Source organism: Perca flavescens, chromosome 13 (assembly GCF_004354835.1).
Source record: "Perca flavescens isolate YP-PL-M2 chromosome 13, PFLA_1.0, whole genome shotgun sequence".
Lineage (NCBI taxonomy): Eukaryota > Metazoa > Chordata > Actinopteri > Perciformes > Percidae > Perca > Perca flavescens.
The window spans coordinates 11083658-11106440 of NC_041343.1; the positions used below are offsets into that span (position 1 = coordinate 11083658).

The 22783-nt window shown below is 37.7% G+C and overlaps 2 protein-coding genes across 2 annotated transcripts; one reads left to right on the forward strand and one right to left on the reverse strand.

The window, feature by feature from the left end:
• The first annotated feature begins 2231 nt into the window (after positions 1–2231).
• LOC114566579 (claudin-7-A) lies at positions 2232–6814 on the forward strand. Its single transcript, XM_028595145.1, has 4 exons — positions 2232–2746; positions 5088–5252; positions 5356–5440; positions 5815–6814. The coding sequence occupies exons 1-4, from the start codon at positions 2524–2526 to the stop codon at positions 5969–5971; spliced, it is 630 nt and encodes a 209-aa protein (XP_028450946.1). The 5' UTR covers positions 2232–2523; the 3' UTR covers positions 5972–6814.
• Positions 6815–9207: 2393 nt separating this feature from the next.
• Positions 9208–20691, reverse strand: npm1a (nucleophosmin 1a). Its single transcript, XM_028596282.1, has 11 exons — positions 20523–20691; positions 19127–19206; positions 16922–17041; positions 16338–16431; positions 16011–16126; positions 15874–15926; positions 13759–13807; positions 13592–13672; positions 11243–11338; positions 11006–11080; positions 9208–10461 (listed from the first exon to the last, which is right to left on the reverse strand). Exons 1-11 carry the CDS (start codon positions 20569–20571, stop codon positions 10411–10413), a joined length of 864 nt encoding a protein of 287 aa, XP_028452083.1. The 5' UTR covers positions 20572–20691; the 3' UTR covers positions 9208–10410.
• Positions 20692–22783: the final 2092 nt, after the last annotated feature.

Here is a 22783-nt window from a genome sequence, read left to right on the forward strand (position 1 = left end):
GTTACAAAAACTGACAGTAAAACATACCATTAAATTATTTACAGGAGAGACAAAAAAGAAGTTCTGTTTTTTTGTTTTTGCCACAACAGCCCAGATACGTGTCTAAAGGGGAAGTGAAAGTTGCAGATATTGAACACAGTCAGAAGTAACCTAACCATAACCTGGTAAAAACACATTCTATTGTCCAGTGAGTAGAAGTATGGAAAAGTGCCTTTTGTTTCAGTCATACATTCTTTTGTCTAACACTTGAGTTAATACATAGTATCAGGGATCACTTCAACCAGACTCAGGAAACCATGACTCATGCTCTGATTTCAAAGTAATGGTGATAACTAGTGGTAGTTTCATTGAAGATCTACAGTACATCTGATTTACTGATTAATACATGTTATTATAACAACAGGATTTATCAATGTACAGTACGTATATTATAACTGTAACAGTCTCGGAACCCACGAGCCACACCTGCTGCTGTTTGTTGATTTTCCTGGTTTGAACGTGTCACTCCTCCATGGCAGAGTGAAGTTCAATTCAACACTGCTGACATATGGCAGATAAAGCACGCGCTTCTGTCAGAGCAGTCTACACAGGGCCATTTAATGTCCTATAACTCAATCACAGCTGCATGCACGCACACACACACACACACACACACACACACACACACACACACACACACACACACACACACACACACACACACACACACACACACGTGTTGAATGTAAAAATTACTAAGCCAACAAAATCATGTGTGAAAGTGTTCATATCCTATGAAATAAAAAATGTTTGATAGTAGTAAGAGCTCCAGCTCATGGAACCCAACTGCATGTATAGATGTTGATTGTTCAATTTGTGTCTAATAAAAAAAAACTATTAAATATGGTTGAGGTTAAAGTTCATCAAATAGCTTACTAACTAACTAGAAAATGTTGCAATTCATGTCCTGAAAATGTATAGTAAAATGGCCTGTGAACAAATTACAGTACACAGTGTAATGTATTATTCGACTTCAGATAACACTGGAACTCCATTTTCCATTCAATTTCCACTTACGTTAATGCTATTTCCTATATTGGACAACTTTTTATAAGGCACTTATGTGAAGCCTTTATTGTTAGGCCAGCAGGGTGCTATATATAATAATATATAATAGACATATGACTCTCCCCATAGTGCTTTACCTATTTATGAAAATTTATGTACACAACAAATAGCACTAATATAAATAGGCTACTTAGAATGTAGGTACTCGATTTTCCCATCTTATAAGAGACACGAGTTATACAATTGTGATCAAATAGGCCTTTCTACAATATAGCCTATATGCTGTACTGTGTTGTATTGTAGCCATATCTTATGTGTAACTTTTTTGATGGATTATACATGTAACATATTATGATAGTATCAAGGGTTAAATTGGGATTTGTTATGTGGGGAGGGGGGGCTCTCTCTAGGCGGTCCTGGGGGTATGCCCCCAGGGAAGTTTATTTGAAAAATATACCATTAAATGGCACTTGGAGAAATCTAGTCTTACATGATATGTGCAAAACTGCAAGGTTAAGAACCTATACTTTGCATTGTTGTAGTATCAACAGGTATTAAGGGCATTTAGCATTTACATTACTGTTAATCAGTCATCTCTTAATTACACATTGTATTGTATTGTTCCGATTGTTCTCATCTCATCTCCGCCGAGACAAAATAGACATGCCATTTCAAAAATCTTTCATTTACATATTTGTCAGAAATATGACTGCAAGCAGGCACATGGCAATGGCATAGGCACTGTATGCCTATGCCTTGCGGTTTTGAATCTTCCTGTGTTTTTCTGCTTACCAAGCCTCACATGGTTACACTAGACGTGGTTAGACTTACAGCATAATGACTAATGCTGGCAGTTTTCACTTTTCTTTTGGTAATGTGATATAATATGACATTTTAAAATGTGAATTGGTTTATTATAAATTTAACATTTACAATATTTACTTCACATGATTTTCTGTAGCCTATCACCATTTATTAGAAATAATACAAACCGAATCACCATCAACCAAAGTTAACTATATATTTTTCTATCTCTGGTGTCCGTCTGTGAGCGTAGGGGTCTAGTTAATAAGGAAACACTTACATCATGAAACTTCCAGGTGTATGCTGCTACGGCTGATGAGTCGAAACTACGTGCGCGTCCCCGCCCACCTGTAACAGAAACCGCCTAAAAAAAAAAAAAAAAGCTCGCTCCCGCTACTCCCTCCCCATTTAAGGTGCGGCAGAGGAACAGGTGCGCGAAGAATCTCCGAGAAGCTTTATAAATTGAAATAGCCCCGTTGCGTTCCAACTCGCTTTCAGAAAGCTAAGGAATACGTAACTAGAGCGCGACAGAGGAACTAACTTTATCAGCAACACCGCAAACCTAGTCCAACACCGTCAGGTTGTGAGGAGTGGGGGGGTTCTGTACCTTCACAGCAGGTGGACGTCGTCTTTGTTGATTCGCGAGTCAAGTCGAAGAAGAAGAAGCGGAAAATGGCCCACGCGGGTATGCAGATGTTGGGATTCGCCCTGGCTCTTATCGGCGTAATTGGATTGATAATTGGCACCATGTTGCCCCAGTGGAAGATGTCCGCTTATGTTGGGGACAACATCATCACGGCGGTGTCCATGTACGAAGGACTGTGGATGTCCTGTGCGTTCCAGAGCACAGGCCAAATGCAGTGCAAGGTCTACGACTCAATCCTGCAGCTCAACAGTAAGTCACCCACTTATTGGATTCAAAGTATGGGTCGTCGAAAGTGTCCAAAGTTTTCTGTCATGTTATATTAATACAATTTGAATTCGTATAGCACCTTTTCATACAATTAAATGCAGTTCAAAGTGCTTTACAGTGCGGTGTTTAAAACGTATACTCCCACTCAAAAACAACATACATAAAAATGAGAGGGTAGGCCTGTTGAAAAGCGGTTAAATGTTGCCTTGACATACCGGCCTAACGTGTAATTTATCATTTGCAGCTTATCTTGTCTAATGAACTGGTTTCAAAGTCAACAACGGTTAAGCGAACGACCCATTCCACTGCCTGTTTTTTCTACATTAAAACCTGTACGTTAGTTAACGTGTAAAAGGAACTGATTTAACAAAGTGACATGCATGCACCTGTTGGAATATAGAAGCTATTAACTTTTTTTTTTCTTTCTATAGCCCATAGTCTAGTTACTTCTGAGCTGTCTTTTACAACTCTTTAACGTTTACCAGATTCCTTTTGGACTTAATAAACTTATATATTAAGTCGTGTGTATATATATATATATATATATATATATATATATATATATATATATATATATATATATATATATATAATATATATAAAAAATTTTCATTAGTTTAAACCACCCTGAGGCCTTACCTGCGCAGTAGCACAGCTTGATAGCTAAGTGCCAAAGAGATTTTGTTAAGGAAGTGGGGGGGAATTATCATTCTTCCGAGTTGATGGGACGTGTGCAGCACTTTGGCAATGATTATCCTGACGCCATTGTTGAGAACAGCTACTCCTGCATGTGCAGAAATACCCCCGGATCTGCATCACAAAGCATAGTTCCAGGTCAAACGGCACCACACCTGTATGAGCCGCCATTCAACATGAATACGAATACCAGGCCACACAAATGGTTGCTTTTGTTTTTGGCCTACAGGCCATCGAATAACACAGAACACATTGTTCGCTATATTTGGGCCCAGAAATGTTCACTCTTTTATAGCCTACATGTCTGGACAAATTGTATTTAATGCATCATTTAGTTTTTTTTCAAATTTCAAATGTTTGAGCACAACACCTAATATAATGACAATTACTAAAGGCCCTGCTTCCAGGCTATGGTGTGTGGGGTTCAGAGACTCCCATTAAAGTGAACTGGTTATTCATTTGGAGGTCATTAGCCAAATGGAACAGCTAAAGCTAAACAAAGAAAGTTAGAACTATTGTTACATTTCCCTCCTAATGTGAGAAGTCCATGTACCGTATGTGTCTTTTTAGATATCTGAAAGGAGTGGCTAAATGGGTCAATGGTGGCACGACCGTTGGGATATTTTATTGGACATTGTTTCAAAATCAACTGATTTATTATACTGCCCTCAGGCGTAAACTGCCTGAATGTCACGTGTTTTGGGTCCCTCCCTGTGCGTTTTTGGTTCAACATATTCACTCAAATGCACTTAATCTGTAACTTCTTGACTTGAACAAATTGTCTATTTTAGCAGTGTATGTCAGTTTTGAATTTTTCAATTTGGCTTATCAAAACATTTGATAAAATATCTGCAGCACAATATCTTATCGCCTCTTCAAACATGAACACAAACCACTTTTGATAAAAATTGTGTGTTTAAAGCTGTGGTTAGATATGGAGCACTTGAACAAATAATGGCCTGTTATTCAGAAATACCTGCTCAAAAATCTTACACCTGAAGTATAGGAACAATCAATACCAGACCTAGACAACTGGATTGTGACTCTTTAGTTTGAGCCACATTGGGCATTCTTCAGATTCTGGAGAGGGTCAGGTTTCTTTTTGGATGGCAGTTTGAAACAACAAAATGTCCACCTGCTGAAAAGCAGGCTGTGAGTACCTGAAATTGGGAGTGTCTTCTTTATAATGAAACCTGAAACCTGGTTAGACCGGTTTCTGACTTGCTTGCATGCAAACCAACCCACCCACTCCCCAACCCCCCTCTAGTTTGTTGGAGCTTCCGGGTAGAGCCAGTTTCTGTGTTCGTTGTTATAGGGAGCGGCAATGAGACACAGGAGACAGAAGCCGCTCTGTTGTGCTTGAACAGTGTTTGTTTAAACTGCTTTTTTTTGGTGGCTTTAAAACTCAAACTGCAGAAAAAAGTTGATGTGTTTTTTTTTTGTTTGTTTTTTTAAGTCTTCTCACCACAAATCACTGTAGAAATTAAGTTCAAATGCTAGTGCCATTTTGTCTTATCCTGGTAAAGCCTGTCCAGTCTCTCCACCACACCCATGACCCTGTGTACAGACTATTAATGAAATGCTTCCAGTAACTGATGGAGTAACCCTATTCTGTCCTCTTGTCCAGGTGCCCTCCAGGCAACCCGCGCCCTCATGATTGTGAGTATCATCGTATCGGTGGCTGGCTTGGGCGTAGCAGTCATGGGAATGAAGTGCACCACCTGTGGAGGAGATGACAAAGTCAAAAAGGCCCGCATTTCCATGACTGGTGGCATTATCATCCTGATTGGATGTAAGAAGCCATTTTTATTTATTTATTTATTATATATTTTTTTGTAATTCTTTTCCCCTGACTCAATACAGTTTAAGTGATGTTCTTAATTACTTTCCCACAGCTTTGTGTGCCATTGTTGCCTGCTCTTGGTATGCTAACGACATCATCAAAGCCTTCTACAACCCTTTCACCCCCGTCAATACAAAGTAAGTACATGAACATTTTAGCTAAAAACATTTATGCGCTATATGTTGTCTGCACAAGGCCACTTTGGGAGAAAATGTGAAAAAAGTGACTTAATTACCACTGTGCGGGTTGTGTTTTTATCTTTCATTAAATAAAATGTGCTTTGTTGACCAGAACAGGTGCCACCAAACAACAATAAGCTGAACATTTTCTTTAGCAGAATACAATCTCCCCACACGTTAGATGTACTGGTTTGACATACCAGGTGCTTTATATCCATGTGTCGAGCCACTCTAGCGTGGACAGATGTATTGTGCATGTTTTTTATATAAGCGGGAGCTCTGCTGGCATCGGTTTACACTTTTTTGACTCACTGTAACTTATTTTTCTGAAGGTACGAGTTTGGTTCTGCCATCTTCATTGCCTGGGCTGGATCGTTCCTGACTATAGTGGGAGGTGCCATGCTGGCAGCATCCTGCCCAAGAAAAACCAAATCCACTACACCCAAGTATCCTATCTCCAGACCCGCCAGCAGCAAGGAATATGTTTGAGCAGGACTGGACTCAGTGTTAGAGGCTGAAGGAACACTTTGATATTCATACTAGTCCAACTCTGAGATTGAAACGTTCAAAAGATGTTATGCTAGGAGGTGATCAGTACTTGTGTTTTTTTATTTCATATTTTAGTTTCTTCAGGGATACCCTGTTATGTTACTGTAATATTTTAACAAATGCATTAAAATTTTAAATAATGGCTGTTTACTTTTTAAAGAGCATATTGGCCTTGCCCTGTCTTGAACTACGGTTAGTGCTTACTGATATGTGTATGTAGTATATCCACTTAGTTGACACCTGTAAAGCACAGTTAAAATGAAAGTGATAATCAAATTTGGTATGTAGAAATATTTTTCTTTGCATACTACAATGTACAGTGCATTTTGGGGAAGAGGTTTGAATGCACTGAATAGAAATGGGATGGGAACTCTCACCATTTGTCTGTAGAGGCTGAATGCATAGTAGTTCATTAGCTGGCCATCATTATATTTGATAACATTCCATGCATTTGTTCCTTTTTTTTATTTATATGAAAACTACAAATCATTCACTACCACTGAAGACTACTTAGATTTAATCAAGTGCCGGAGAGAAATTGTAACTATATATTACAGTATACTGAATTCTTCTACTCATCCTGCCAAGGAATTTTTTTTTTTATATGACAGACGTGACTCTTTGACTTGTTCGGTTTGTGTAAGTAGTCTTGGCTTATTGTTTTTTTTTTTTTTTTTTAAAAGTCCCAAAGCTGTTGCTGCACTCATTAGATTCAGTTTTTTTAAATAATTTTAAATTGTGATTTGCAAAGTTTGTTGTACATAAAATAAAAGTTTAAAAATGTTTTCTATTTAGTTGATATGCCTTCACACAAATTAATGAATATAAATGTGCATGTAAGGAAATGCAGCAGTTCAGAGTTTTAAGTAACTAAATTTTAAAAGTGAAGTAAAATGTACAGATTAAAAATTAAATGGAACAAAAAGGCTTTATGCATCTGTATACACCTCACTCGTACAAAAAGTAAACCTGCTGTGAAACATCTGGCATGTGCAGAAATTATGAACACACTCAAACATATTGGCATTTAAAAATGTTGGTGAGCAAACGTGATGGGTTTAAGTTGCAGGTGATTTTCTGGCCGAGGTAGGAGCCTCAAATAATCAGCCACATTTAACTGTGGTTGGAAGCCATCTTCCCCTGGTATGATCAGTACACAGCCTCATAATGGCTAACAAAATGAAAGTTGCTTTGGTTCTATTGCCACCTTGTGGTGTATATAGGTAACTTCTTTTAGTTTGGTAGACAGTATATCAACTATGAGTGGATGGATGTACTATACATTCTAAACAGTGTATTATATGTTAAAGTATCAGTAAAAGTATTATTGTATGCTGGCTCAGGTCTATTTCTTGGATCCATTTTAAGCTGTTGCAAAATGTGGGAAAAGCTTCCACTGCAGTGGAGCATTTTAACCTGAATTCTCCTTATTCCTTCTGTCTTTTACAGCGTCTCACATCCTCTCACTTTTTAATATGTCTTCAAGTTATGATTCTTGTGATTTATTAGACCCACCAGTGTCTTGCTCTAGTTCTCCTTTCCCTCTCTTCTCATTCTGCCTGCCATTCTCTAATCATTCTTTCTTCCCCATCGGCCAGATCTAAAAAGTAATAGCCTAATGATAATGATTTCACTCCTAAGTGACCAAACCATCTGATTCCAGCCTGCCTCTGTCCTATAACCTCACACAATGCACACACACCAGATAACTCTATTAGTTTAACTCTATTACCATAACATTTGTCTTCCTGCATGAAATTCTGACCACAAAACATCTGTTGGCTCCTCTAATCTAAACAGAAAGGTAAGGCCATCACAGATTTGCTACTGAGTCACTGAATGAGTTATTAATGTTCATCGCCCTAAGCAGAAGGGGCCTTATTATCATAACCCACTACCCAAACTGTCATCACATAAATAAACGCGCACAAACATGCGCCCACACACACATTCTTGAATGACTGGAGTCCTTTGCAAGATATGTGTGTTTGCTTGTTTAAAAAGCTGCACAGGACAAAATGTCAGCATGGCAGCAATGGGAAAATGTATCTCCTCAAAACTTAAATTAAGTTTAGATTAGATTCTCTGCCTTCTGTACCAAAACCCAAAAGCAAAGGGAAAGTTGTCTGTCTGCTTCCCCTGGACTTTTCAAGTAGACTACCTGAAAGTGTAAATGTAGTTCTGTCTTATGTCAGGCTCTTTCTAAGTTTCATCTTTGCAAAGTGGTTTAAAGTAATAATATTTCTGATTAATGTAAGAATGTCTATTCATATACAGTATATACACACGTTGGCTCACCATCAGAGTTTATATCACACAAGTCATGACTCATATTTCACCTTAACATTAAAGTTAAGGTAAAGGTACTTTGTCGTCACATACGCATAGCGAAATTCATTCTCTGCATTTAACCCATCCCTCAAGGGAGCAGTGGGCAGCCATTTACAGTGCCCAGGGGCTACATTAGAGTAGCGTGACGAAACAAAATGCAATATACCCTGCTAACAAACATGGTCGATGCACTTCACAGATGTGAGTTTCTGCTCTCACCAGTGAACAGTGTTAAAAAAAAGACAACTTTCTGTCACTTCAAACTGTCTGAATCTCTATAAAACAGCTCAGGAACATTTTGTTGTCAGATGACTGCACGGCTATACAAAAGTGATGCGATCAAGGGTCACACACAGCCCAGGTAGGCTATTACACTCTTTAGGAGCCAGTTTGCAATTTGACCCATGATCTAATCACAGTACCGAAAATGAAATCAGTCTCAACATTTTGGAATATTCTGAAACACAAAATATGAGATCACAGACACACCGATCACAGCAATGCAGAGGAAAATTGGCTGCCACTTAGAATTATGTCATAATTTAAAAAAGAAATCAAAGTTAAAACATTTGGAAATGGGGGAGAGGGGGTGTCATTTCCTCAGTAGTTTGTGGGATCTCATGGCTTAATGTCCACCTAACAATTATGTTTTTACTTAAACGTCTGCCTACATGCATATGGAGAAAGTCCAGCCATTTAAGAAAGATGGCTGTGTACACTTCCATAACTAACCCATAAAAATGTAAGATACATTGGATGCCTATAAAAAAAAAAAAATTCTGTGCTTGGAATTTTAATAGCAAGTACATGGTGAAAAAGAAATCAGAGCTGCCTTTATATTCAAATGGGGCAAACTTATCAACTTTTATTGCAGAGAAATAAAACAAATGGCAACAATTACAGAGTTTCCTTTTAATCAATCTTTGTTACAGTCCATCCAAACCCAAAGCACTATTAGGACAAACTTATTTCTTGAGAACATGGAATAATCTACTTTAACAGGCCCCATGCATCCACATTTACATCCCTAAGGTTACGTTAACCGGCTACATGAACACAATGTGTAGCCTCATTTAACTTCAGTACAGGTGGGAACTTTGAGACTCCTCTGCAAATCCTTGCTTCAACATAAAGGAATGTGCAAAGGAGTTAAACAGTTGCTTAAAACCTTCCAGTTGCTCAGTTAGTATGTTAACCTTGACCTATTAGGTAGTAATCATGGCAATACATACAACCGAAACAGACCATTCTCCATCTACAGTGCTGAAATGTGAAGGGCACTTTATTTCTAACGTTTTCGCAAAGGTTAACAGCTTGCTGCTTAATACCAAATGGTTAATGGTTACTTCCAGACGGTAAAATGAATGAAGAATTGTGATACGTTAAGTGGACAGTTTGTCGTCATCAGATCTGGGCTGTAGAAATCTCACAATAGCATACACATTCAAAACCTCTCAAATAGTGCAACAGTTTTTTTTGTTATGTTCATGGTGGACAATACTACAAAAAAATAAAATCAATACTGCAATCATCACTGCCGATGTCTGCCAACACTACCCAATGTTCTATTGTTTGAGCTATTGTTTGCTAGCCTTGTATGCGTTTTAAGTGTAATGATGTGATGCATTTATTGTTCCTGCCTGATGCCAAATTATTTTAAAGGTATATATAAAAATAAAAAAAAAAAAAAAAAAACACATGAACATATCCTCCATACCCGGGTGCCAACAATCTAGCAAGAATTTTATTTACACATTTACAAAGCTGCAAATTTGTAAGTTGGCTCTCCCTTTTATTCAACAAACCAAATCATTTCACTGCCCCATGTGAAAGGGTGATGGAGGGGAAAAAAAATAAAATAAAAAATAAGACAATGCAACTCCACAGTGCACTGTCAGCATCCACATCACTCTCTCTTGAGTGTCCTTGTACAGGAGGGCAGGTGGAGCTGGACTAGACTTGGAATTATTGACTTGTGAGGCACTGAGTTTGGTTTCAGAGGTGCTATGGGTATAAACCGGTCATAAAAAAGGAATAAAACAACAGACTTATTTATCATCCTTCAACGTCTGTCTCCACTTCCACAGCTCCGCAATAACCTAAAGTAAACAAAAAACAACTGTTAACACTGTGGCCAAAGCATGTTGCAGACATTTCAAAAGTCAAATTTAAAACCAAATAAGCACTTTAGTTCTTTTCTAATCTGCTTCTGTACATGAAGAGATTTCAACACATTTACTTTAACGTCACATTTGTGATATTTGAAAATTCTGGAGCTCCCCAGTGGTAGGATCACACAATGGATAAAGAGCAACAAAGACTTGACCAGTTTTAACCAGGGCCAAAAACAGACAACACCCAACTTTTAAATTTGAAAGATCCCCATTTCCTGTCACTCAGAACTATTAAATAAAGAAACAAAAAAGGCCAAAAAAAAAATGCTTGCCATTTAAAACCAAAAAATTGGTGCCATTATTGGAAATGTTAGAACAACATTTGTTTATGTTAAGTCTTTAAGTCTAATAATTCATTCAACATTTCATGACCAATTAACTCAAATGGTTCGATCAATTTTTCAAGATAATTTAGGAAAACAATGAGTGTATCATAAATATTGCCTGGCACTGCAAACTTGTACTGTACCTTGGCGTCTGAGACATTATGACATTTCATCATAAAGTTTTCAAACTTGGGCTGGATTTTGGGTAAGGTTACTCCCTGTAAAATGGAAGAAAAAAAAAAGAAAAAAGAACAAATGAGAAATGTTAGTTTCTTCACTCCTGCTACTTACTACACTTTCAGGTAAGAAAAAAAAAAAATTCTGCAAGAAAAGAATAAAAGCAATTTAAAAACAGCAAAGAAATAAAGACAGTGACCAACCTTCAACTTGGCTTTAATCTCAGCAGTCGAGGCAGTTCCTTTGGGAGTCGTCGGGGGTTTAGGAGTCTTGTCACCCTTACCTTTAGAGGTCTTTTCCTGTAATGAACATGACATTTAGATATTAGGAAAGAAACAATTTGTTGTTTGTCTTACCATTTGGAGAAGAAGTTTGGCTACGAGTTACAATTTGTTTAATTAACAATTTAGTGGCTAAGCCACTTCACCCCCCAAATCTTTGGTTTGCCTGGTCAGGGTTTCCACATGTTTCAACAAGTCAAACTTAACACCTTATGAATACAAATTTAAGACCTATAGAATAAAATACAGTTGTTAGCAACTGGCTTTAACCAAGCCCTAATTTCAGTTTTTCAAGCCAAGTATGGCAAAATTTCCATCCATCCACAATAGTTGATCCAAAGAATAAGTAAGAAAATTGAATGAAAAATGTAACAACTTATAACAATAACTTATTTCACCAGTAAATTACTGTTAAACGACAAAAACAACCACAGAATGGGAAAAGGGTATTTTACAACAACTTTGAATGCAGCACAAGGCTGGCGAGGAAAAACATCCGTTTTTCAGACAATGGAAGCTATAGACTCAGGGCTCCAGACTGCGACCAAATGGTCGCATTTTGCGACCAAAATTTGAGTGTGCGACTGAATTTTACATCCAGTAGCACATGTGCGACCAGCAAATTTGCCCCCATTTTTTACACGTTAAATGTCGAAACGTAGGTACCTGAGCGCGTAAGCGCAAGCTTATCTGTCCTCTCTGAAAATTGACAGAGAGCGGTGCTCCGACACAAAACACACACACGCAGATGTGCGATCGGCGCAAACTACGTCGGCTGTTTTGTTGAAGTCACAGAGAGTGATGACGATAAAGTGGTTTCAAGTATGGTTAGTTTTTAAAAACTTCACACAGACAGCGTTTGCTGCTATATGATATTAAAAACAGTCACTGTGCTGTTGACGTTACACTTCCGTCAGCAGGCTCAACAGTGTGCAACTGTGCCCTGGGGACTGACTGACAGGCTGAGGTTGTAAGGCAAGGCAACTTTATTTCTACAGCACCTTTCAGCAACAAGGCAACTCAAATTGCTTTACATGAAACATTAAAGAGCAATTGAAAACGGTCATGATGAAAATACAACAGGCTAAACAAGTTACAGTGAGTAAGAAATGAATAATTATTCAATTGAATAGGTTGTTGGGATGGGTTTGGGAGGAGAGAGGGAGGGGTTTTATTTTTGTCTAATTTCTTTAGAGTGTAACATATTCTAATAAAATAACAATGTTCTAAGTACATAGGATAAATAGGTTTGGAATTATTTTTACAACTGAAATAATGATTTTGTAATTACAGAGGGAAAGTACCAAAAACATTTTTCCATAATTTCAGGTACCGGTATCTGTACCAATATTTGTTCAGATGCGAAAGGTACCCAACCTTAAAAGGTAGTAGCCTAAACAATACAGGTTTAATTTTAAGGTGAATTCATTGTAGTTGTAGACCAGAGTTGGTATATTTTAATATTTTGTTTACTGTCATGACAGCAATGGTGCCTTCTATGTTGCATCTTCAAAAGTGACACTGAATTTGAAACAGCACATTGTAATTTTTGCATCTATTATCAAAGTATTTATTAGTAATACAGTGGAAATTAGTAGAAATGTGAATATTTGGTTAGCATGTAGATTTACGGTGTGTGCCCCTAAATTTTCTGGCTGCGCCCCTAAAATGTTTAGTAGGGGGCCACTGTGCTCCTAGTGAAAAATGTTAGTCTGGAGCCCTGAGACTGTTCAGTAAAATACTGACACTTTTACACCGTTTAGCTGTCCGTATTTTAACAGTGTTTACTCCATTGACACATAAAAAGGTTTACTCCAGCTGCTAGCTAACGGTAGGCTAACTAGCGTCCTGTGCGGCGATGTTTCAGTTCCCTCTAAAGTCCATTTTCGGAGCATGAGAGAAGCGCAGGAATTCAAGTGGCATCTAAATAAGGCTCCGAAATCAGAGTTGCTATTCGGTCCGGTAGATAACGGCCGTTAAGACACCAGTACCATGTTAGCAGGTCTCGGACCCCCCCCCCAAAATAATTTCAGGACAACCTGGGCCATCAGGCTATGTATGCTGCAGGCATGTCACATGAACGTATAAATTGCTATTACTTCTATAAAGACAAATGAAAAAAAAACTAAACGGAAATTGAGTTTCAGAGAAATGTATTGAACTCAGAAATTGTGCGGGGGAGGGGGGGTATTATACTGACAAAATCCAACAATGTAACTAGAGTCCCTATATGCTATTCAAAATGTCCAGTTTATAAAAACTAATCGTTACCTGCTTTATAGCTGGAGTGACCGGTTTAGGACTCTTGCCATTCTGAGCAGGGGCTGGTTGTTTGGATGGAGTCGGCTTGGCCTGTAACAAATGAGCAGCTGTTAGTGAGAAAGGAGTGAAAGTTCATTCAGCGCAAACTGACAAAACTGAAAGTAATTAGTGCTTGCCTTAACAGGGGACTCTTCCTCACTCTCGTCATCATCCTCTTCATCATCCCTTAAAATAAAAAGAAAACATTTTAAATTGCATACATTGTCGTAAAACTAAACCTAGGCCTATTTAGTGCATTTAAGTGCCATATTACATTTTTAAAGGTTTTTTCTGAAAAGCAAAAACAACCTCAAACTAAATACATTAAGATAATACATACACTGTATTTAAGTTGTGCAACTTAACTTTCAGAACTACAAGTTTCAACCTAGTTACAGCGGAGACATAACGTTTTTTTTGCAGCTTGAAATGATCCCAAACTTGATAATTTGTGGTTTTCCCGTGCCTGTCTCTTCTCGCAGCCCTCACTTTAACGTTTGTTACATTAAAGGAAGCGTCAAGGCAATTTTTTTTGATGCAGATGATTTTTAGTAATAGAATTATTCAAGTTACTTCAGGAATCGTTTCAGGCGATGTAAATGTTAGTCTTGTAAATAGGCTAGCATGAAGCTACAACAACATGCATGAAGCTACAACAACATACATTACGCGAAAATGTTTGTATATACTATGAACTGCTGCTCTTTTACAAAAAAAAAACTAAGCATAGTCTAAATGAATACGACCCTTTGTTTCATCACCATTACTAGGGCTTTAACTTGATACACTACAGCTGTCAATCTTCCTCTATAATATTTGAATATTTAATGCTCAATTGCAAATAAATAATATGTACTACACTACTCAAACTTATGCATGGTCGATGGAATTACAAACATGTGGTTGTTACATGTTCTGTCCACTAGAGGGGCATCCAACATTAGCCTTGCTAGTGCCCTAAATATAGGGCACCAAGCCTTGCTTTGGAGGGGACCTGCACGCAACTTTGTTTACATTAATTTTCCACCACGCACACAGCGACAAACAAATCCACAGAGAACTCTAATGAAACATTATCAACCATAAACTAGCTAGCTAAGTAACAATGCTAACAGCATGAATAACTAAGCCAAACGGTGCTGTCACTACTATTTTAGTGATATATATATATAAGCAACCTGTTTCTTGCAGATCGTCACTTACTGAGAATACAGCTATTCAAATGTAATATATGAAGTAGAAGCTAACTCTGACAGCTGTAGGGAAGCTAACATTAACTTTAGCTGTCTTCACGAAGCTACGCTAACGTTACTATACGCGACGCAGTTAGAAAACAACAAACGAGCTAACTAATGTTAACATAAGTACTTTGACTCGGTGGAAGTCGATTTTAAAGTCATGTTAAAACTATTTCCCGTCCTTATGATTACCAGCCGCAGCCTGTCACTTCCGTGTGCTAACGTTACCCGGTATGTAACGATAGCTCCGTAATGTTGTACTAATGTTACTCGGTACACAACGTTAGCTCCGTAATGTTGTACTAACTTTATCTTAGACCTCACAATGCCTTGTATTTCTCACTCCCGCTAAGTTATTGTTCATAAGACATGAATGACACATGCAGCTAGTCTGCGAGAAGAGGGAGATTAGCTAACGTTAGCCAACATATTTATAATAAAAGTCACATTTGAATAGTATTTTTTTTTTTTTTTTTTACAATTCTATCCGAATTTCGGCATTTGTTCCAACAGCCCTAATAGACACATTAAAAACTGAACGATTTCCCTGTTGTCTGTAATAATACCAAGAGTATTAAAAAAAGCAGTACAGGTGCAAATTGTTGCTGTGCAGTATTTTCCCAGTGCCAAAATGTAGCTCAACTCTTTCTCAGGTAACCGTACACCTCTGAGATATACACAGGCCAAGTAAGTATGTAGAAAAACCAGGCAGATTTAAGTACACTCGCTCCCAAAGTGCCAAATAGAATAGTAATTTTACTTTATAAGAATAAACATGCTGATGAATACATATGCCCATTGGCATCAAAATGAGCAGAAATGGGTTCATTTTCCCAGCAAGACTTGTAATGGAACATTTAAGTTTATTTTATTGTGTAATATTTTAGCTATCGTCTACTATTAAACATGTATATTAGTTTGCTAGAGAATGAACAGAACAGTTTTTGATTTCAGTGTTGTAGGGTATGTAAAGATTAGAATAGTCTGTAAATATGTGTGGAGTTTGACACTCACTCATCATCTTCATCCTCGTCGTCTTCGTCATCCTCCTCCATTTTAATTTTTTTCTGTATGGGGAGGTCAAAAGTGGGCTATGGTCATTTCAATTTTGACAAATTTGAGACTAAAATAGTGAAGGATGTTAAACAAACCGGAGTCTTGAGGGCAGGGGAGGGAGCAGGTCTTTTCTTTGATGTTCTGACATCTTCCTCCTCCTCCTCCTCGTCGTCATCATCTTCATCATCAGAAGACATATCGGCCCCCATCACTTTAAGAATAAATAAGAAATGTAAGACTGTGTAAACCCTGTCACCAAAACCAAATGATATGCTGCACTATATAAAAAGTTTGCTCATTAAAACACACAAAAAAAAAATAGTTACTAATGCAGAAACCCCCACAATGAACCACAACCAAAATACACAGACAGTTTTTTCCTGAGCAGTTTAAACATCTGTATTCTTGTAACAAATACTCACTGACAAGGTGTTGTCCACTGATATGGATTGGACCAGCACCTGCCTTCAGACGGAAAGTCGCTGGGGGTGAGATTGTGAAGCCACCGAGACACACCTGCAACAAATACAAAACGTTAATACTTTTCTGAGCTGATATTGGTTATGAGTAAGGGTGTCACGATTCTCCAAATCCTCGATTACATTTGATTTTAAGGTCACGGTTTGATTTTTAGACTAGACTTTTATGTAATATAGCATCTGACCTTTGTTCGCAATGTACCACATTACATTGTCAAATTTAAAACATTAAAATAATGCAACAGTAACATTTCTTCAGTCAATTGGAAACTTGACAATATGTCAAAGTAAAAGAAAAAAAAAGTTTAACAATCCTGAGGGCTGACTCTTCACAGCACAGTTTGGTGTTACATTTTTTTTAATTAGATATTCAAGATTGTGACTTAATTTTAATTGATTTTGATTTAAAATTGTGACACCCTTAGTTATGAGAAGCATTGTCCAACCAACGCAGCCTTAAACTCCTGTGGTATGCTGAAGGGACACTACACACTTGACACTGAGAAGACACTGGTAGTGGAACTTACACTTGGCAGGGTAGAGGGCTTAAGTGAAACCAGTGCTGCCTTGATGATCTGACCCTCTGTGTCTTGTCCTTCCACTTCCACCATGTGAAGTTCATCTTTCGTGCTGGGGTCCACACAGGCCTAGAAAAGAGCAAGGCAACAGTTGACTGTAAATCTATGGCATCCTTTAAGTTTCCTTCATACCTGACCTGGTTGGATCTGTCAAACTCTAGTGCGTGGGCCTGTTTGGTTCAGTTTGTTGGTTGTGTGAAAGATTCCGTGATAGTTGATTTGAGCAGGAATTGAAAAAAAATCCAATACAGCGTAGTTGATTATATATGGTCCAGTTAAAGTCTATAATATTACTGCTGATTAGTAAGGTCTTTGTTACACCATAAAAGTTTAAAAACACATTGGGTTCAGTTAAGTGCAGAACGACTTTCCGACAGTCACTGAATTTGGATAGTGACCAATTAAACACAATGAGTGCGAGAAACAAAGTGACAGACATGAATCATGCACATTGCATATGATAAGTGTAAATTAACATGTTTGTACCCTAAAATTACTCTGGGGAAAAAAGCTAAACATTAACTTTTTGTGTGACATTTAGTTAAGACTCAACTTGTGTTTCAAGCTTAGGCATGTAATTAATGTTGGGTAGTGTAAGAAATAAAAATAATCAGTCAAGCTGGCTATGCTTTATGAGGATACAAATCATAGTTGAATTATAGTTGTGTGTTTAGTGGAAGAGCACTGTGACAGCTTAGTCATGCAAAATGAGAAAAGGATACTGTTGTACGTGCAGAAAGCAGCACTGTATGACGGTGGTCAGAAAGCAACAAGAGTGCAGCAACAAAGTTAATATCAGTCTGACCATGAGAATAAGTTACTCCTCAACCTGTGACAGGCAACAGCGGCGCATTGTTCTCTCTGACCATCAGCATAGTTAAAGTCTGCCTAAGAACTGATGAAGAGGGCGTGTGCCAAAAGACTGGGACCAGTCTGTGCACCAACCAGGGGCGGCTAAGTCTAAACCACGGTACTCCTCCAACTTTTAATAAACAAATCAAAATGCTCTTAGGGACTGATATATGAATTCATGTATAAGCCAGAAAATTCAGTCTGATGAGAGAAGCCTGTGTGCCTGCTCAATTGGACCCGTGTACACGTTTATGCTCTTATGATTTTACTTAAATAAATACTTGTTAAACTTTTAAATTCTACTTAGTGGATTTTGAAACGGACAGTAGAAAGTAATTATTTCCCTAAAGAATGTGAGTGGAACTTAAACACAAAGCAGATGAAACCAGATGCTAATTAAACTTACTAACTTAATCACAAAAGCAGCTGCCATTACATTTAAACTGCAGATGAACTTTGGTTTCACACGTTAATGTTCCATTTGCCACCCACTTGACATGCCTTTTTCCTCCATCACTTCAAACAAGTAATAGTTTCTCAGTCACTTTAGTACATTTCACAGATCACAATTTACACTCAAAACTGCTTGTTCAGCCTTCACGTCACCTAATCACAAGAAATGTGAATCCTGCCCAATCTCTTGCAATACTAATCTCACAAATAAATGTGAGACTTTCTACGGTTGAAATAAATGAATTCCATACTGGAAAAAGTAGTCTTTAAATTTTTTTTTCATTTTTTCATCTTTGTCATCAAAAATGTTGCCATAGTGTAAATCAGAAAATACCTACAGAGTACAATTTTATATTGACAACACAACTAAGCTTTTTGACAAAACTAAGCATCTTCTTTGTGAAGAATGGCACAAGAACTTGACATTCTGATGGCACTGCCATGTTCATCGACAAAGATTTACTTTTGAGGAATGGACTGAAGATTTTGAGCAAGTTACAGGCTTTTGCAGGTCATCCATTCTGTGTTGACGTTTGTAATAATTGTATTGAGAAATTGACTTACTGGTTTGTAAATGTTAACAATTTGAGAAATTTACAAAAAAAAGACAGAAAAACTGCAACTGTACTCAATCAAATGTCACGCTCTGTGCACAATGGGTGCAATGACCATGCAATATGAGGCTTTTTTGACTGCTGCACAAAACCCTTATGTTGTGAGACTATGTTGTGGTGGCAAAATCAAGTGATTTCCTAAATAGCGGCTAGCAGAGGAATATAGAACATATGTTAAGTTATAATAAATTATATGGGTTATAAGCCCTCTTTAAACAGATCTCAGGGTACTTACCATCCTTAGATCTAGCTGATGCTCAAATTCATCATCCTCTGGATTGAACAACACCTCCTTTCCAGCTTCCAGCACACAACCTGGTGATAAGATTTCAAATGATGATTCAACATTTAACAGCAGTTTGAGAGTTAAAACAATGAGATTTTAACATGTGACAAATAAGTTATTAGCTTTTTTTGTAAGTGTGTGGGAAGTGACCTCATTGCAGGGTGCTCTACCTCAGGAAAGCATTTGAGGTGTAAAGTGCTATATTTCAAATCCACACAAGAGGGAGCCATACAGACTACTCATGTGACTATTTCCACATGGTCTTGGCACAGGGAATTCCCTCAATTAGAAGAGGGAACTGTAAAATAATTTCACTAAAACCGGTGGATCAAATTAACAAAGCAAAAGAGTGTATGTGGTGCTCTGTAACAAACAAGGGTGTTAGCACAATGGCAGATAAATACAATTTTACTGTATTTAAATTTTGAATATAGCATTTCAATTAAGACATCTAAACAAAGTGGTGCACCTACCGAATTTCTTATCTCCTGTCTGGAAGACCATTTCCAAAGTAATATGCTATTCCTATTTGACGTCTAACATTATATTACTGGGATTAAATCTGTTTAACATATCACACGTGTGCACACTATTTGATTAATTTCTCAAATGTGAATGAACACCGAATTTATGTCAAATTCAGCCGCACACCAGTGTATTACCGTTATCCCATCTGGCCTAGCTTTTATCCCACGAGGAAGAAATGTTAGACTGGGTGATGGGGCGGAGGGGTACACATTATCCAAAGATGCGCCTTTAGTGGGACTTACATTTCTTAGTTAATGTAGTCACAACGACATTAGCTAGCGGTCAATAAACCATTATTAAGGGTTTGCCGCGACAGCGTCAACAATTAAATGGCGTAGTTACAGCAGGGTCCGCGTGTTTGAAACCACGTTGAGCTCGCTTTTCCCGACGAGCTCAAACTGTGAAGTCAAAATTGAACTGGAAGTTTTCAGTTAATAAAGAAATGGTGGTGAAAATGAACCTTTACAACAGTGTCGACGTGTGGGAAGAAAATGCCGAAATATCAACATTGTGCACGAAACATGGGCGCCGCCATGTTGATAGTCAAACACGTGCATAGGTTAGCCGATACAGACTGTCTGAAGCCGCGTGCCTCACCAAGACTCAATATCAGAGTGATTATTACAACGCAATACGCTATACTTTAAACGTTTTAATATGACAATAGGAACATTACCTTCCATTATAGAGGACCACGCGCAGCTAAACAGCTACAATTTACTCCTTGTATTGTATCACCAGTCAAACACGAGGACGCGCCGTTAACGTTAAACACCTTGGATTCACATAACGTTACAATATGCAGAAGTTATCTTACCGTAAAGAAAGGTCTGTGGTGCCATTGGTTCCTCGTCTAGCCCGTTCATTTTTAGATTAAAACGCTGACAACCTGCTGCTTATCTGCGGTGGAAGAACAACCAACTACTAAGAAAGCACTAACTAACGTGGTAGATACTTCCTCCGGCTCCGCCTCCTCTCTTCTTCTCTGAAAGTCAATAAGACATGTAGAAAAGAAACAGCGCCACCATGCGAAGAGCATACGGCACAGCACAGCATAGATAGATAGATAGATAGATAGATAGATAGATAGATAGATAGATAGATAGATAGATAGATAGATAGATAGATAGATAGATAGATAGATAGATAGATAGATAGATAGATAGATAGATAGATAGATAGATAGATAGATAGATAGATATACATTAATACAACTTTGGGCCTGAATCACATGTTACAAATATTGTGTGCTTTGGGGGACAGTAGGTCTACTTTGACTTATTATTCATTATTATTCATTCAAGTGGTAATTAATGTCCAATGTATTTCCGTTTGCCCATGAATTAACACACACACACACACACACACACACACACACACACACACACACACACACACACACACACACACACACACTCAAATGCATTTGAATACCAACAATCTGAATGCTTATTGTAGTTATGTGTCAGACAAACATTTGATAATACAAAATGCACTGCATGAAATACATGAGTGTAAGAGGTAACTTTTTATTTTAGTGTGACAGTATTTGAATGGAGGGAATTATGATGCAAAAAAAGAAAAGCCCTGTAAGGTAAAGGTAGGACACCTAGCGTGAGAAAGGTGTAGGCTATAGTTCTCAAAATTATGCATGTCTTTATGTTTAATTAATCAGTGCATGTTAAGTTTCTTATCACTGATGTGTTAAGGAAAGTTTTTAAGGCTTACATACGACTATGAGGTAATTAATACATTTATGAAAAACAACAGAATTTAGGCTCTGAAACTCATGATGTAATACATCATAAATCTTTTTTGTAGTTTTGCTAGTTGATGCCATGTACTCCTTTCACATGGCTTTTGTTCTTTTTACATCTCTAACAAAGGAGGTGGAACGCAACTTTAAAGAAACAAGATAGCTGTAAACCATTGAAAAAGTCTATGAATTTTTTAAACCAAGAGAGGTTTTCTATGAAGCGCCCACACACACACACACACACACACACACACACACACACACACACACACACACACACACACACACACACACACACACACACACACACACACACACACACACACACACACACACACACACACACACACGAACAAACGACAATAAAGTAAAACCACTCAGTTTAAGAAGTTACATATTTATTCTTATGGCTTAAAATAATTTTTTTGCTTGTGAGATTTAATAACCGTTACAAACCAAGATAGCAGAGATGTCACACTGATGTACCACACAAGAGCTGCTCCACTGACAGCAAAAAGAACGTTGATGAATATGTTAGTGCTTATCTTAGTGAGTTTTCCATTTTCAAACACACCCTGACTCACAGAAAACCAGCTGCAAGCAACTGCAGGAGTCACCCTGTTCTGGCCTTACCTGTACCTGTCAGTGTAACATCACAAATCTGTTTTAGATGGAGGACACAGTGCCGAATGTTCACTAATACAGATGGAGCTGTCCTCTGTGTCATCAAAATATCACATTCCAAAGCTGACATTTAGTGTCATTTTCCTGCAAGATTATCAGAAACTTTCTCATACAAGGAATTTGACTCCAGTTTTTCCCTAGGTATGTAATTTATTGTATAATTAGTTACATACCTATAAATTTGATCAATAAGTTTGGACCATACAAACATTTTACTGTCATTATTGTCGTCATCTTTGATAAACTTTGACTTCCTGTCATCTGTGCAAATAAAGATATTGGTTTGATAATAACAAGCCTCTTCCTGATTTATTATTCATCATCTTCATTTTGCAGGCATTTCATCATGAAATTCAAAATGTTAGAATTTTTTTTTTCATTTTCTTTTTACATTTTTGACAAAGCAGCGATTTGACCACAAGAAGTAAAGCAGCAGGTGAAAATATAAAAAAATGATTCAGTTCCTTCTTTCTTTTTACTAAAACCTAAGTTTTAACATAGGCAAAAAGACAAGCACATACCCGCACAATATCAGACCCATAAAATGTACTGGTTCCAAAGTCTTTGACTTTCTACGGTAAGCTTTAGACTCTTAATAACAAGCACCATACAGACTCCGCAGGCAAGTGACAACCAGA